This window comes from Physeter macrocephalus, chromosome 11, assembly GCF_002837175.3.
Source record: "Physeter macrocephalus isolate SW-GA chromosome 11, ASM283717v5, whole genome shotgun sequence".
NCBI lineage: Eukaryota > Metazoa > Chordata > Mammalia > Artiodactyla > Physeteridae > Physeter > Physeter macrocephalus.
Genome location: NC_041224.1, coordinates 877,005 through 894,925, shown reverse-complemented (window position 1 = coordinate 894,925; position 17,921 = coordinate 877,005). Strand labels below are relative to the sequence as shown.

General features: G+C 39.8%; 1 protein-coding gene across 2 annotated transcripts in view; it reads left to right on the top strand.

Annotated features, from left to right (window-relative positions):
• Positions 1-17,921, top strand: part of ELOVL4 (ELOVL fatty acid elongase 4) — a 46,500-nt gene that overhangs the window by 8,776 nt on the left and 19,803 nt on the right. For both annotated transcript variants that reach the window (XM_055087678.1, XM_007104886.4), the window contains exons 2-4: positions 12,949-13,136; positions 14,313-14,393; positions 17,298-17,469. In XM_055087678.1, coding sequence (XP_054943653.1) covers positions 12,949-13,136; positions 14,313-14,393; positions 17,298-17,469 — 441 coding nt within the window. The remainder of the gene's footprint in view (positions 1-12,948; positions 13,137-14,312; positions 14,394-17,297; positions 17,470-17,921) is intronic.

Genomic DNA, 17,921 nt, shown 5'->3' with positions numbered 1-17,921 from the left:
CAAAGAACAAGGAGGACAACCTTGGCTTTGTATTTTGTTTTACAGTATTACCAAGAACCTCACACCTCGGAGAATAGGCCTGGCAGGCAGTGATATTTCCATGAGTTTAGAAGTTAAACAACTTTCAGATGACAGTGTCGTGGAAATGGGTCGAAAGAGGTTGTTTCTTCTCTTCGCCCAGTGCTCTCGTCTCCCATCACGCTCACCCAGCGGGAGAGCAGCGTCCTCTGACCTGTGTACCTTCTCTTATTTTACCTTCTCTTACACTGCTTTCTTATGGACATAGTATTTAGAATACTAAATCTGAACAAAGTCATAATACCACCAGAGGTAGTCTAAAGGAAGGCATCTGAAATGCTTAATGGTGCTGTAAGTGCTGTCATATGAGATTAAACTAAAAAGTGATATTTATTTATATAAAGGTATACATAACTAAATAAATATATATAAACATATAAATACTTATATATTTACTTATAAGTATGTATAATATATACATTTATATAAATATATTTATGTATATGTAGTTATATATACATGTATTTATAAATATACATAGATAGATATATATGCATAAATGTGTATATATGTATGTATATATGAATATATATCTAAATAAATATATACAAATATTTATAATATTTATAAATAAATATATACATATAATAGATACACTTATTTATATAAAGGTATAAATGTATTTATACAAATATATTTATTTATATGTATTTATATGTAAATGTGTTTACATATAAATAAATATACATAAATAAATGTGTGTATATGTGTGTGTGTGTGTGTGTGTGTATGAATATATATCTGAAATATAAAGAGTGGTAATTAGCCTGGGAAGGTGAAATTGACTTCCATATTATGGACTAGCTAGGACCGTAAGAAAAGTATGTTCAAAGTGAATTATGAAAGTGTTTGCCAAATTTCATAATACGGCAACTGGAAACTACTGTTAATTAGTGAAGGGGAATTAATTAAGAATTGACCATGGATCAGCGAATAGGCCTGTGAGCAAAGAAGGTCTCAGCTACAGTTCCCATTACAACACACATACATGGTCCAGTAGAATCTCAATCTTTTTTTGTTAAAGGGAATCACCATTTCAGTTTTCTTGAAGCCTTAAGAATATTGGCAGCACTAAGGGTGATGTTTGGACTTTGGTATCTCAGATTAGCACAGGGAGGATGTTTTATGGCTGCTTTTTTCTCAGAAGCCCAGCAAAATGTGAAAATGGGGTGAGAAGGAAAGTACTTATCTGCATTCTTTCTGTCTTGGCTTCCCGTATACAAGGCATCATTCTTCTGTATCATATATACATATTTATTCAAGCCTATTTCTTCATCACAGAATTGTTAAATAATACCTATCTTATAGGCATGCTGTGAACATCAAATAGCATAAGGTGTACCGAATGCACATTACAGCATCTTATAGTCCGTAACGATCCTGTACTAGAATCGTTAAATCCAGCAGATACTGTTTTATTGCTCAGTCATCATAGTGAACATTTATTGAATGCTTGCTGTGTGCCAGGCCCTGTGTCCAATGCTTTGTTTGTGTTGTTACATTTGATCCGCATACTCCTTTGGGCTCGGTATTGTTACTGTCCCTGTTTTCTAAGCGAGTAAACTGACCGGATCCTATTCCATCTAGGACTGACCCTCCCAAATGAAACCTCAGAGTAATCGGTCTTCAGGTCACATCACACATTGATTCACTCACCTCATCCATGTTACTAGCTTTTCTCCTTTGAAGCTTCTGGATCTGTCCCTGTTTATCTGCAGCCTATGGGAAATTGTATAATTTCTCTCACTTTCTACCTTTATTGTGTTCTCTGTTCAGGTGAACTTCGAATCAAAGTTCTTTTTTTTCTCTGCTTTTTCACTCCTTTCTCCATTCTTTCAGGCTCTTGGGTGAGTATCATTCAGCTGAGTTCATAAAACTATATGCTGGCCATTTGCTTCCTCAGACCCCGCAACGTACCCTGGCCTTCCTGGTGATGACCTCTGCTCCTTCCTGTCTGCCCATCACACTCTGACCTGTGGTCTTTTCTAGCTCTGGGTTACATCTGAATTCTGCAAGAGCTGCCCTTTCCTTCCATTCATCCAGCTGTTCTTCCAAACTCAAACCAGCACCGTCTTCCCTGAGCACACAGGGCGTTAAAGCAGACAGACATTCCCCCGGCTCATCACCCTGACTCAGAAGGAAACTCATCCCTCAGTCCTCCAGCACCTTCAGAATGTTTCATTTCTACAGTAAGTCTTAGATCGTTACCTGTCCCCTTGTATGCACTTGTGTGAAGACCTTTCTCCTCTGCTTCTGCCTTTTTCACCTCACTGATACCCCAGCTCTTCCTTGGCTTGGAGAATATATTAAGCATCACATTTTCGACTAGGACCTAGAAGAGACCTCACGGTGGTATTCAGTTTATCCTTGTCACAGAGATAAGATCTTTCTCAAACTCTTCCTGACAACAGTAATCTACGTTTTTCATTAAAAATTTCTTTTAACGAATGTTCGAAGGCATTGTTATAAAGATATATCAAGGAATGAGGGCTGTAGCCCCGGCCCTCATGATATTTATAATAAATGGAGGAAGACATTGACTAACTCCTTCAGAAAAAGACTGCAGTTTCTCTTCGGGGTGCTTTTAGTGTACAGCATGACATGGAATCACTGTTACTTTTGTATAGTCAGTAGAGGCAAATGGATTTATAACAACATCACCTGAATATTAGTGATTAGCTGCCAGGTGTTAAAAAACATGGAGTTGATTTGCAACTGTTGGTTCTAACTTATTAAGGAGGGCTGACTAGTTATAGAGAATAATGTGTAGTACATACTTCTTGATGTCTTGACTGTACTCCTGAAGCTACTCCCTGTCTCTAGTTGGTTGTTGGACTTGTGTTTTTCTTTTGTTTACGGGAGGTTAAATAGAGGTAGATGTTGTTAGAAAAAAAGAAGTGGCTGATTTATTCAGGTAGGCTCTAGGAACAAATAAATCAAACTTACGTGACTTGATTATATATTATATAAAGTAGGCCCACACCTCTGAGTAGGCTAGAGCAGTTCTTCTTAGACTTTAATGTGTTAATCACCTGGGAATCTAATTAAAATACAGCTCTGGCTTAATAAGTCTGGAGTGGGGCCTGAGATTCTGCATTTCCAGTAAGCTTCCAAGAGGTGCTTTTCTGTTGTTGCAGGGACCACACTTTGAATAGCAGGAGAATGGAGTTTTCTTAATGTTTTGGGTAATCTGCTACTAAGAACTACGATGGAAAAAGAAGAATTTTTAAATACTCTTAAGCTACTGATTTTAAAATTTACTTAAGAGAACCCTACTCATTTATTTGTTTATTTATTTATTTATTTATTTATTTACCCCAGCAGGGACTTTGTATTTCTTTTAGAACGATATTGATCACTAACTCCTGCTCATTTTCCCGGAATGAAAAGGGCGGTTTAGAAATGTCTTGAATGTCGAGAATGTGTACACGTGTGAAGCTCACTGTGCTGTGCAGCGGAGATTGGTGCAACATTGTACATCGACTCTACTTCAGTAAAAAAAAAGGAGAAGAAGAAGAAGAAGAAGAAATGTCTCACATTGCTACGCTCACAGTAGCAGTAGCCACAGTCACAGCATCTATTTTCTAGACACTTGGTGGCCTCCACTGCACTCGGCCTCAGCCATTTGCTGGGTGCAGCCACGCTGGGAGCCTCTGTAGCTGTGCAGTTAGCACATGCAACCCCTGTCCCGCCTGCTGTGGGACACACTTAAGCAGACAGTGACAGCACAGTTGCCTGGCATCTAGAGGCAATCACAGTGTGCTTTAAAAGTCTCAAAGGAAATGCACATCTAATACTTTCAAGCGTGCAGAAAGGGTTCGTGTTGGAGAGGCTTCCTACAGAGGGTTTTTTAGTTGGAACCTCAAAGCAGCTCTGTGATTTGGATAATCTTGTCATCGCCCCCCATTTGATTAATACATAGGAGGAAACTGTGGCTCAGAGCGTGTCAGGTGCATAGGTGTCATGGGCTAGGAAATGACCGGCAGAGCTTGAATCCAGCCGTTCTTCATTCCGGGCTTGTCCCTTGCCCTGTGCCACACTCCCCTCTGCCTCGCGTGACTCCCCAGGTCATCACCCACCCAGCATTGTTTCCTCCTGTAATCGTGTGCCCTTTCTTGTTAATTCTAGGAATTTGGATCTTCTAAACATTAAAATTTTTACTAATTTTTCTTCTGGGAAATGCTGACCAGCTTAGACTACTTGGGGAAGAAAGTCCATTCTGACTGGTAGAAATCCTGAGTTCTAAAAAGCTTTAAAAGAAATAAGCCTTTCAAAGAAAGAGGAGGCCTATAGCAAATTTTAAGAAAGTTGCTTTAATATATATAGTGATAGTTGTTGTAAGAATCAATTACTGTTGTTTGTATATAAGTAGAAGTTTCTAAGGACTTGGGTTACTTGAAAACTATTGGACTATAAATATTCTATTATTTATTAAAATCTGGTTTACATTTTCTTAAAAAGGAGCTTTTTTAAAAAAAAAAAACCTTTTTTTCCAAATAATTAAAAATTTAGAGTTAGACTTGCTATATATTTGCTCTCCTGAGTAAATTACAAAATGTGCTGTATTCTCAGTATATCAGTTAAAAAATATTCTGTCTTCTCGCTTTAAACTCTTCTCCTAAGATTAATTCCTGATGGTAATTTTTCTTTAATTTGGTTTAACTCTTCTCTTGGGACAGAGGAGGATTTAGTGATTTGATTATTGTCAGTAATGAGGACAATGCTGACACGTATTGAGCTCTTATTCTGTGTCAGACACTATACATGCGGTGTCTTCTTCCTCCTAACAACCCTGTCATCACCTGTAAGGCCAGAGAGACTAGGTGACTTGCTGAGGCTTATTCAGCTGCTAAAGGAGGAAGCTGAGGTTGTCAGGCTGCTAGTCTGACTTGAATGCTCGTATCCAGAACCTACGGGACTCCTCTAGGTCAGGAAGAAAAGGCCTGGAAGACATCGAAGGGCTTGACTCTTAGCAGGAGGGGCTTAGATGATCCCTGACGTAGGACACACCTGCGTGGAGGCATGGGTGCCGAGGGAACGGGATGCAGCGGAAGGAAGGGCTTTGCAGTGTCCACGTGTGCTGGGAACTCTCCCGTTTAACCATCGCCCATCAACCCTGCGAGATGGTTATTATTTCCTCATTAAAAAGAAGAGGAGAGAACAGCTGACTCTCCATCCATAGAGTCTGTCGCCCACCCCATCGCTTTCAAAACACCTTACTCTCTCGGTCCTCACAACATCATTTTCTCTCTTCCTTCCTCTCTGGTTGCTTCACAGCCACGGATCCCACTCTTCCCTTAAGTGTCCCCCAGGGTTCAATCTTTGTTCCTTTTATTCTCTCATTCTATGCTCTCTTTCCCTTGTGACGTGAACTTCGGCTGGGGTTCTCATTGCCGGTGACTCCCCTGTGTGTCTGCAGCCCCGGCAGTCATCTGCAGCTCCAGAGCCTACTGGATACCTCCATCTAGGTGCCCATGAGTGCTTCAAACACAAACTGTTTAAAAATGCACCTGATCGTACTTCCCTGGCAGCGCAGCGGTTAAGAATCCGCCTGCCAATGCAGGGGACACGGGTTCGAGCCCTGGTCTGGGAAGATCCCACATGCCGCGGAGCAACTAAACCCACGCGCCGCAACTACTGAGCCTGCGCTCTAGAGCCCACGAGCCACAACTACTGAGCCCGCGTGCCACAACTACTGAAGCCTGCACGCCTAGAGCCCGTGCTCCGCAACAAGAGAAGCTGCTGCAATGAGAAATGAGAAGTCCGTACACCGCAACGAAGGGTAGCCCCCACTCGCCACAACTAGAGAAAAGCCTGCGCGCAGCAACGAAGACCCAGTGCAGCCCAAAATAAATAAATTGATTAATTTTTAAAAAATGCACCTTGTCATCTCCTTCCAGATCTGCTCCTCTTCCTTTATGCTCTGTCCTGGATCCATGACTTTACCATCCCTGCCACCAGGCAAGTCAGAAACCTGGGGGCAATCCTGAACTTTTCTTTCACGCTCACCTCTCACGTCCATGTCAGCCACCACGTCTGTAGATGTGCCCCTGTGACTTTCATATCTGCCTGTCTCTTCCATCACCAGTGCACTCCCCGAATCCAGGTTTCCCTCATTTCTTGCGTTATAGTGGTCTCCAAGGCTGGCTGCCCGTCAGCGTCACCAGGGGAACTCTGAGGTCGTAGTGCTGGGCCCCCCCCACAGAGATGTTGATTCAGTGGATACTGGGGTGGAGCCTAGGAATCTATATTTTTAACAAGCAGATGATCCTTCTGTGGGCAGCCTAGCAACAGACAGATACCTGAGAACCACTGATCCAGCTGGTTTCCCTGCCTTTCCCCTTCAGTCCATCTCCCACTGCCTCCGTCACGATCTGCTAAAAGCCGAATGTGGTCTCCTGTTTCTAAGCAATGAAGCATCTCCCCATTACCTACAGGCTGAGTTCCAGCGTCTTCAGCATAGTTTGTGAGACTCTCCCAGGTCTGATCTGACCTGTAAATCTCTAGTCATTTCCTGCCATCTTTCCTTGTATATATGTTCTACCCCAGGCCTGCTTAGTTTACAGAATAAGTGCTTTATCTCTTGATTTGGGGCTCTTTATACATGTGGTTCTCTCTGCAAGAAAGCCTTCCGCCCTCCCTGTCTGCTTGGCAAGTCCCTCCTCTTCTCCGCAGGGAACAGTTCAGATGTCAGCTCTGGAAGTTGCCCTCGTCGCCTCTCTCCTGTCCTGCCACTGTTCTCAGAGTGGCCTCTGACATTGCTGTCATCGTCCTGCAAAGCAATTGATTTTTCATGTCTGTCTCCTCTAATAGCTGGCGAATTCTGAGAGGTCAGGGGCCAAATAACCTGTTGCAAATCACTTAGCTCAAAAGGCATGGAGAGTCTGACTTGAAAAGCTGTTCTGTATACCATGCTGGATGATTTTAAGATATAAATCAGGTAAAGAATAAAAGACTGTTGGTGGAGGGTGTTCAAGGGAAGCCCCACTTCAGAAATGGATCATTTTCCCTCCATTTTTAAAATAAAGGTATAATTTATACATGATAAAATGAACTCTTTCCGAGGATCAGTTTGTCAGTTCTGACAAACGCATACAGTTGGGTAACCCTTCCATGGCCTTTTAACATGGATAAAATTGTGTGATTGCTGACCAGACTAATGTTTGTAAATAAATCAGTCCCACTCGGCATGAGCTTTATGAAGCAGTCAAAATGTTCTAAATGGAAACTATTTCCTGAGAAAGAAGTTAACTCTTCAGGGTCTGGAAGGTTAAGGTAATGTGTCTTAGTAATTCTTTTTTCGTTTGTGTTTTTTTTTTTTTGCGGTACGCGGGCCTCTCACTGCTGTGGCCTCTCCCGTTGCGGAGCACAGGCTCCAGACGCGCAGGCTCAGCGGCCACGGCTCTCGGCCCCAGCCGCTCCGCGGCATGTGGGATCTTCCCGGATTGGGGCACGAACCCGCGTCCCCTGCATCGGCAGGCGGGCTCTCAACCACTGCGCCACCAGGGAAGCCCGGTAATTCTTATTATTGAAATAAAGTTTCTTGTCCCTAAACTTGATTTGCTATAATATTTAGCTTTAGGTTTGCTTAACTTTAAAACTCAGAGAGGGAACTCATTACCAAGGGAGACAACTTTTCTACTTACAGAAAAAGAGACCTTATGGTTTGAAATTTTCTGAATTGAGGTGTAATTTATTCCCCTAAAGCTCTTCTCACTGGTTCTCTGGCAATAGAGCATAAATCTGATATCTCTTTAGTATTTGATGAGGCCTCCTTTTTTCAGGCTAGACATCCTCGGTCCTTCCCCAGCATTTAGTGTCATGTCTTCCAGAGCATCACGATCCTTGACCAGGTCTGCCAAATGCACCGCCCGTGAGAGCGTGAGCCTTGGTTTGTTTATCTCTTGTCCTTCTTTCTGCTAAGGGGACTTTTGTAGGTCCCTCTTGTTTTCTTTCTCTTGAAGGAACATGACTGATAGTCACAATTCTATTTGAGAATTTTCTTTAAACCTGTAAGTTAGGAAGAAATTGATGGGAGCATTTCTCCCTTAAAATGAGTGGGCATGGTGACTGAGTGGTCCTGGAAGAGCTGTTGGGCCACAGGAGGCTCTTGCCGCACCTTCTCCAGCAAGTCTCTTGGCCTCTCTGAATCTTATTTGTGAGATAAAGGGATCATTTCTAAATCTGAAATTCTACACATCTAATTTAGATCAAGGCTTCCACGCAACATGAAAGGCTTAAAATTGTTAATAAATAGGCTCAAAAATAAGAGCAAAATCATCAAGATATAAAGGCATAGACCTGTTAATAAACATATTAATAATATAAAATATAGAAAGAAGACAATTTGGCCAACAGATCGACTGGAGTCCAATTTATATTTCTACCATATTGATTCCCCTACACCCCCAGCAAAAGGAAGAGCTTTTCAAAGAGAGAATTCCTAAGAGTGATACGTGAAACCCATTTGAACCTTGGTATTCCTTGATGACAGAATTTGACTTCAGTGGTGGCGGGAGGGATAGGGTTTCAACAGAAGTTTTCTTTTTTTTCTTTTTTCCTAATAAATTCATGGTATGGAATCCCACCCATAACTGTGTAGGATTAGGGTATTGACAGCGTACCAGAAATATATCTTCTTTTACCCTAATATGCGTAATCTACATTTGGATTCAGTGTAACTCAAATGAATAGAGGATTTAATTTACCTTCAAAAGGTTATTTAAAAAAATAAACACCAAACTCAGGAGGAGAGGTCAGACTTATGGTTACCAGAGGTGGACGGTGATGGGACGGGGCATTGGAGGGAGGTGGTCAAAAGGTATAGACTTCTGGTTATGAGATAAGCGCTAGGGATTCGGTGTACGACGTGAGGACTGTAGCTAACACCACCGCGTGGTATATAGGAAAGCTGTTAGAGTAAATCCAAGAGTTCTCATCACAAGGAGAAAAAATGTTTTCCTTTTTTTCTTCTTTCTTTTCTTTTTATTTTCTCTATATGAGAAGATGGACGTTAGCTGAACCTATTGTGGTCATCATGTCACAGTCTATGTAAATGAAACCATCATGCTATACGCCTTAAGCTTATACAGTGATCTATGTCAATTGTTTCTCAGTAAAACTGGAAAAAAGCCAAAAGAAAAAAGTAAGCAAGTACACACATCTTTCTTAGAGGAAAGGCAACATATAAAAAATGTCATTTAAACATTTGTGTTAGTGAAAAGCTGGATGATTCATTATTTTATATAAAATAGTTCATTATTAATATAAAATAGGTAAAGCTTCGGTACTCATGGTTTTTCTTTACTGTTCTAATCTGCCATCACTTGTTTTTGGTTCAAGACTTGGGGGACTGTTTAGTAATGGTGAATTTTCATATCGTTGTTTGATACTGTTGTGACCTACTCAGTCCTTCTTTTTCGTGGAAAAGGGAACATGTGAAAGAAGTGTAGGCTATCTTGTCAGATAGAAGTATTAACGCACACAAATTCAGAGAGACGCAGATAACGGCAAAGACATGGAGAAATTTCACGCAAATGTTATCACAGAGTGGGAGTTGCTGTTGTACTGTGACTCTCATTGCTGACAATGACTGCAGCTTCTGTGATAATCGTTGGGGGTGGAGATTTTGAGAGCTCTCGGACCCTTGTGAACCGGAGGGCTGATCCGAGATGGATATGGTGTGAAATGTCGCCTTTTATAGGCTGGACATAGGGCTCTGTTAAGTGGTTGTCAGGTGAAGGCATGACTTGCATCGTTGGGTGTTGTGTTTTTTCCCTGGAGAAAGCAATGTGGTGGAGACATTGAGCCCCATGGAGCACACATGCACTCAGTACTGGGCTGAGGTGTTGTGGACTGACTTCAGGTTAAAGCTGTGAGCTGACCTGGAGGAGGATTGGCAAGAGCTGCGGGAAAGGGTTGCTGGACTCTGAAGAAACCTCGACTATCAATAACTGTACTGTTGGGTTTCACTAAAGGGATAGACAATAAAGGACTAATATGAAAAAAAATGATCTACTCCTCATTTATTCGTCAGATAAATGTTCAGGCGCCTCAACAGGCCTGGTAATACAAGAGTGAGATACCCAGCCCCTGCCCCGAGGGAGATGGCAGTTCAAGGAAGTTTACAGGACCGTGTGATGCCCTGTAAGGGAACACACGTGCAGGGACTCTGGCCGTGAGAAGTGGGTCCCCTGGCCAGCGGAAACTGCCTGTTTTCTTGATCCAGTTTTCCTTACCTTCAATTCCATTCTTCCTCCTAATTGTTGCTTTAAAAAGTAACAAGTTTCAAAAGTTAAAAAAAAAAAAATCCCAAGGAATCCCCTAGTTTTCTGACACTCAAGGATGGTCCATGACGCTCTTGGCGTAGAGTCAGTTGGAACTTCCTAGAAAATGCAGAATCTTCCTAAGAATGGACTGTACCCTGAGCTGCTGAGTCAGAACCTGCATTGTAACTGTGCCCCCAGGTAATTCTTCTCCTCATTAAAGTTGGAGAAGCACTAATCTAGTTCCCCTTCATCTCTCCATCAAGAGATGAGGACCGATTATGCCCTTAAGGTCCTACCCACAGCTGCAGAGCTGGCATTGAAACTCAGCCCGACTGTTTACTGATGGAGCCTCCTGTGCTTCTCGGATACGTCTGCTACTCCTTATCTGCTCCCCTCCACCTCTTTACCCTTCTCTTGGCCTCTGTCAGTGTTTAATCTTATCAGACCTTCAGCTTCTTGCTCGTGTCTCTTTAAATACCTCTGTTGAGTGAGTTACTCATACTGTGCATCTGAAAGAAGGAGCTTATTTATTTATTCTTGATTTAGGGGAACGTTTGGCCCCATTTCCCTAGTTTTTTCCTGCCTGCTGCTTAGAACTGCCTTTAAAGTCAAGAGGAATTCTGTGTGTATAAGAGTAAGACATAATCCGTGATGTCAGAAATTAGAGTCTCCTTACAGGTGAATTTATCTTCCTGTCTTTGTTACATAGATTCTCTCATAACAGAGTCCTTTTGCTCTTTGTATCCATGGGAAAAGCAGCATCTGCCCTCTCTCTAGTTTGTGGATGGGGGTGGAGCACCCTGGCAGCTCCTTCCCTAGTGACCTGAAGTACAGCCAAGCTTTAGGACTTAGGGGGTTTGTATTAGTTTTTTTTTTTTTCTATAATATAGAAAAATAAAGATCTAAGTCGATGAATACCCCATGTTTTAGATTGGCTTTTGGCATAGAAAGATATGGTCACAGAAGAATAATATGACGACAGTAAAGAAAAGGGAACAATCACTGGCAAGACCATAGTGGCACAGTGCCTTCAACAAAAATCAGCCCCCTATCTTTTAAGTCACTCCCTCCTGTAAGAGGATTACTCTCTCTCCTGTCTTTTAAGTACTTTAGTTTATTTTTAATTCTGGAATGTGTTTTGATTTGAATGACAGAACCATAATTTCCATGAATAGATAGAGAGTAGGCCTCCTCTGTAAACGATAAAGAAAAATCAGTTTTTCTGGGTTTATTTTTTGTTGTTGTTGTTTTCGTATGTGTTTCTTTTCAAGTCACTATCCCACCCTTCTAACAACTCTTATTTTATAGAAACCATGGTTATTGTGTCACGCCCCAACTTTGGAAGCTATGTGATTAAATATTTTTGTATTTGTGTTTCATGTCTTGTATCTTATTTTCTGTTGACAGCATACAGAAACAGACTAATTTATTTTTAGGTAAAGCATTTTGAAAGACAGTTAACTTACCCAGAGCTATTTTGCATGTATAGTTTTAGTAAAACTGACAGTTTAAATAGGGGGACATTGTAATGAGCAATTAAGTTAAATTCATTTAGGCTAGGTTTTAGGAACTGGCTGAAAGATAAATTTTTTTTTTTTTACTGTAAAAAAAGTACATATTATTTTCCTCAAAATAGAACATAGAAGTGTTTTGCATTACCAAGAATAAGCTAGACATTAGATTCACAACCTTTAAAATGCTGTTTAGCTTTTAGAAATAGAAAAATTAACTTCAGTGTCCTTTGTAATGTAAATTTTTGTCAACCTCGTATTTCGTTATCATGCTTCTCTTAGAAATGTCTTCTTTGTGGCAAAATTCTATTATAAATTTGATGCAGGTTTGCATATTTGAATTTAAAAACAGTTGATTCATTTTAAATGAAATAATATGTTACATTACATATATAAATATATATACACACACACATAGGTAAGGTAAATGATTTATAGCTTTAGAGAAAAGTACTTGAGTTGGTTATATTCATGGGAAAAAAGGTAGGCTCATGTTCTCAAGGAAAAAGAAAAATGTCTTGAATATGTGGCTGCTGTTTAAATAAGGTATAGAAATGTAATGATCTCTAACTTAATCCTCAACTTAATACACGTGTAACTGTACTCTTGTCTTCAGTATCCAGAAATATTCCGGGGAGCGGCTTCCACGCTCCAGACCTCTTCAGTTTACCAAGTTTTTCCTGCTTTTGGCATAGGATGGAGCAGCTTCCAAACTGTGCTAATTCGTCTCAGATGTTTAATATGAAAGTCAGGTTTCTCCTTAAAGTGTTTATTTTCTGTCTGTGAAACCTTGGATTAACTTTTCATCCCAGGCCTCTTCTGAATTTTCAGTGAGCTTTGTTTCTTCTCTCTGTTCTCGAGGTTCTCTGTAAAACATATAACGTGTGCCTTATGTAATGAAACTTCATTTTCAAAAGGTACTCCCAGGAATTGGTCTCGTTTCTTTGGTTTTTACATCATGTGTTTTTTGTTGGGCCTCTAAGAATCTGTATTTGGTCAAATTAGGAAAACTAAGTTGAAACATTATGCTTCCTAATAAGTTCATTTTATAGAACATTTATTGTCTAAGGAATTTTATGTTCTCTCTGTAGATAAACGTGTGGAAAATTGGCCTATGATGCAGTCCCCATTGCCTACGCTTTGTATAAGTACCCTTTACCTCCTGTTTGTGTGGCTGGGTCCAAAATGGATGAAGGACCGAGAACCTTTCCAGATGCGTTTAGCGCTCATTATCTATAATTTCGGGATGGTTTTGCTTAACCTTTTTATCTTCAGAGAGGTACGTTTACTAAAGTTCACTCTATCATTCCCCAGGTCTATTGCAAATTAAAAAATGAGAATGTGGAAAACTATCATTGTAATGTTGTGCCCTAAGATAAATGTTAGCTACTCTAAGAGTAAATTTTATGTTGACAGTTTTCATTTTTGGATAACAAAAATATGAAACATATAAAAAGTGTAAGACAGTTGTTTAAAGTGGGATTTTGAAGCAGGCAGACTGGATTCTAAAATAACCCTTACTAGCTTTTCTGACACTGGAAGTTATTTAACTTTTTTGAGATTCATTTCCCCCATCTGTAAGATGGGCATAATACCTAACTTCTAGGGTATCAGAGATAAGTGAGATAATTTTTACATAGCGTTTGGAACATCTTAAGCACTCAGTAAATAGTTGTAGCTATATGTTTATAATGCTTATTCAGCAGTTTCGGGTTTGGTAGCTGATGAAAGTGTGCAGATGTAAAATACCGATCTCAAGTTTAAATCCTATTACATAGTGTAATTGTATTTTATGTTGGAACTGAAGTGAGCTAACTGTTAATACAGCTGTTGCTATTAACCACTGTCCACCCCTCTGGGCAGCAGCAAATCCTCCATGGCATTTTGAAAGAAAATCCTGAAGGCTGGATTGGCACAGCCATTTCTTAAGTTGTAAGAGTGAAAGGAATTTGTTTTCCAAGAGACTCCTCATTAATGTTCTGTATGAACCCAGAGTACTGGACTGGTGATGCTAGGAAAAAGAACAGTATGCTCCTTTTAAGAAACCCTTCTTTAATTGACAGCTTAGCCTACAGAAGCTCAGCTTCATAAAAAACTTTAACTCATTTGGACACTTTACCCAATTTGTTAGATGCAACCCACTCTGGTTCAAGACTAGAAATCCGTGCAACTCTTGCTGCATGTGGTGAATCACAATTTCTCTTAACATTATGAGGTAGATAGTCTCTGTCTCAGTCCAAATGGCACATGTCATTTTAAATTTAGATTTCAATTTTAAAATAAATTGACAGATAGGAAATTTTAGAAATTCCAACATATTAAATGTTTAATGCATCGAAAAATTTTAAGACAGTATTGCTTTTAAAAATATTTTGGAAGTTTGCATATTGTAGGTCGTGCTTATAAATGCTGTATCTACTAAAACTTTACTCCAAATGTTATTCCCCTTTTCCAGTTATTCATGGGATCATATAATGCAGGATATAGCTATATTTGCCAGAGTGTGGATTATTCGGATAACGTTCACGAAGTCAGGGTAAGTCCCTTAAGAACACTGTTAATCAGTAGAAGTTGGTTTAATATTGTAGTCCCTAGTCTGTGAAAAACATTCTTCAGTATAGTGGTAAAAGTGTACTGGATTTTTTAGAGTCAATAAAGCTATGCTTTTTTTAAAAAGTACATAATTGAAAATCTATTTTCATCCCTCCATTATCTTCTCTCATTTGGTGATGTGAGAGTGAAGGTGTGTTGGATTACTAAAATGCAGTACTCAAAAAAATAAAAAAAGAAGTTCCATGTTTAGTATAAAGATGATATTTTAGATTTTTGGTTTTTTGGTCAAGAATAGAAACTCTTAAAGAAAGTTGAATTCATTTGTTAAGAAAGTCTGAGGAAAATGAACAGCTCATAAACTATGTAATGTTTAGTAAATTAATCATAGCACAACTTGTATAGGTATAAACTCAGTTGTTATCATATTTGCAGAAAAGTAGACTAGTAATATAATGTTGTCATATTTTACTTTGCAGTCACCTACATCAGTAAAGTTACCATTTTACTCAAGTCGAAGAAACAGTAAATTATCTTATTTTGTTAACAATTTATTTAACTCCTCTTGTGTACTATGGTTCATATTAAACATTACATATACATAAACATATTTATGTAGCATATGTAACATGTTATATGTATGTGTGTGTTTTATGTTACATGTAATATATGTACTAATATAATTTGTAGTAGCTGCCCTTGGAAAAAAGTAGCTCTTTAGCATTGGGGTTGGACAATATATAACCAGCAGTATTCATCAAGACCCAACATCAAATTTCTTTAATGTAGTTATCATTTTATGTCTCTGTCTTCATTTCCCTATTAGGAGATATAACGTGCCAGTGAAAGAAAAATCACCGCTTTTGGTTGTCATGTTGGTTTTATTCATTGAGCAAATGTGTATTGAACATCTGCTGTATGCAGATAGTGCGAGGGGCCCTGAGGACCCAGGTGGAAAGGCAGATAGGATCCCTGCCTTTGTGGAGCTGACATTCTAGCAAAGGTGGGAGAGGCAGACACTAGTCATGTAAACAAATGGTTAACAAGAACCCAAGACCCGTGATGCGACTGAGAGAGAATGAGAGGAGCCCCTTTATATAGATTTGTTGGCTACGGTAACCTTGCTAGAGAACCGTCTCCCTGGGTGGAGCGCTGACTCTGGTCTTGCTCAGGTCGGGGGAAGGAAAGGGAAAAGCGCTGGACTTGCTTTCTCTGAGGAGTGAACTTAGGTAAACCCCTTGGACGAAACAACATGCTAACATTTTGGGGATGAAGTTTTAAAAAATACCACTCTGGTCTTTGTGAGCCTACCATCCTGGCATGCATAAACGGTCAGTTCTTTAAAAATTGAGCTATTGTGAGAACTGAAATCGAGTAGGAGAAAGAACCAGAGTGGCAGCAGATTGCATTTGAAAATTTCCTGGCTCTCTCGTCCTCTCTAATATGAGATGTGGCAGAATAAGTGTTCTACCCAAAAGACTCATTTTTGTATCCATTGCTATGTAGCCGAGAAGGATCTCTTCACTTTGATGTAGCTATTCAGTTTACAAACTGAAGAGAAGGATTATTTATTACTATTCATGAGTTAATTAGTGGTTAATTAATAGTGGCTAATTTAGAGGCCCAGATGGGGGAAGAGATAAGACATTATCTCTTCCCTTCTAGATAAAGTTAGCTGCACCAAAATGTTATACTTTAAAGTACTAACATAATAGTGAATATTAAATATAGTGTTGCTGTGAGAAATTCCCTATTTCAAGCCTATTTTCAAACAACTTTATCATTTTCAACAATATTATTACTCAAGCAAATTCAGTAAATAATTCTCAGTTTGTAAATACAATGCTATTTTTTCTTTGGCCTTTCTCTTTCTTCCTTGCCTACACTTTAAAATTGTAATTTTGTTTTTCAAAAGCAAAAAGCCAAACCCAGACAAACAAAAACCCATAGCATCCAACAGGTGCAGGTATAAAATGAGGAAGGTCTCTATCAGCTCTGAAACGCCTAAGCCTGGCTGTGAGCGGATCTGCCAAACCCCTGACACACAGAGGTGTGTGAACAGATTTCATACGTACCGCTGACTTGGGTATTTGTACATAGGACACATGTCATAGAAAACACTTGACATGAAAAAGATGAATTTAGGTTACTATTTTAGTAGGATTCTTGGGAAATATTTTAAAACATATATACAGAGGTCACCTCTCACTGGATCCTTGGATCTTTCATCTCAGCATGTAATGTAATCTTTCTGCACCATCTGGTGTCTTAATTAGAGCCCAGGAAAAGAAAAGACTTATTTATGTAAGCAGGATTATATTTATGACCTAAGAAATATTTGTTGTGTGTGTGTGTTTGTTGCACTTTATCATTTTAAAGATTTTACTGCCTAATAAAAACTACTGTGATTAAGTATTTTGTTGCATACGTTGAAGTGAGAGAGAGAGAGACAGACGCTCACACAGCCCAGTTGATACCCAAGCACACTTGCAAGAATCTCTGAGGTATGATATAGGCTAGGCATGAACAAGTGAAATACCTTTACAAAGTGAATAGCTCCGTTTCTCTACCATGTTGAAAATCATAGCAATGTGAAAGTGTTTACAGCTCTGCATTCAGCAGCTGGGTACCGGTGACATCCAGCTATGGAACAGACTGAAAATTTTCTCTGAATTGTTGGCCCTGTGTAGATATAGATTTGGACTCTTTCTTTCCCATTATTTTCCCTGTGAATAGATGCCTAGGTTTCACACCCACTTAGACAGTGGGTGATTCTATGCCTCCTACATTTTGTGCAGTGAAGATTGTTTAGGACTTAGAATGCGTAGAAAACCACGTGATAGTGTCATTCTGGTGTTTGAAAACTGCTTTTTTCCCTTTCTTTCTACAGATAGCTGCTGCTCTGTGGTGGTACTTTATTTCTAAAGGAATCGAGTATTTGGACACAGTGTTTTTTATCCTGAGGAAGAAAAACAACCAAGTCTCCTTCCTTCACGTATATCATCACTGTACAATGTTTACGTTGTGGTGGATTGGAATTAAGTGGGTCGCAGGGGGACAGGGTGAGCATTTTCAGGAACATATCCCTAGGTAGTAAATTATGTAAATATGTAAGATGTAAAGTAGTGAGAATTTGACTTGGTCTATAATTTAATTTACTTTCATGGTTAATTATTTCTGTGTTAATTTCACTTTAAAAAAATTTGAAGAGGGCTTCCCTGGGGCCGCAGTGGTTGAGAGTCCGCCTGCCGATGCAGGGGACACGGGTTCGCGCCCCGGTCCGGGAGGATCCCACGTGCCGCGGAGCGGCTGGGCCCGTGAGCCGTGGCCGCTGAGCCTGCGCGTCCGGAGCCTGTGCTCCGCAACGGGAGAGGCCACGACAGTGAGAAGCCCGCGTACCGCAAAAAAAAAAAAAAAAAAAAAAAAAAAAAAAAAATTTGAAGAAAGTAAAGCGTTAGCTTTTTATCTGTGACTACTTTCACACCTAAAGATTTACCCTAGAGATAAGCATAAA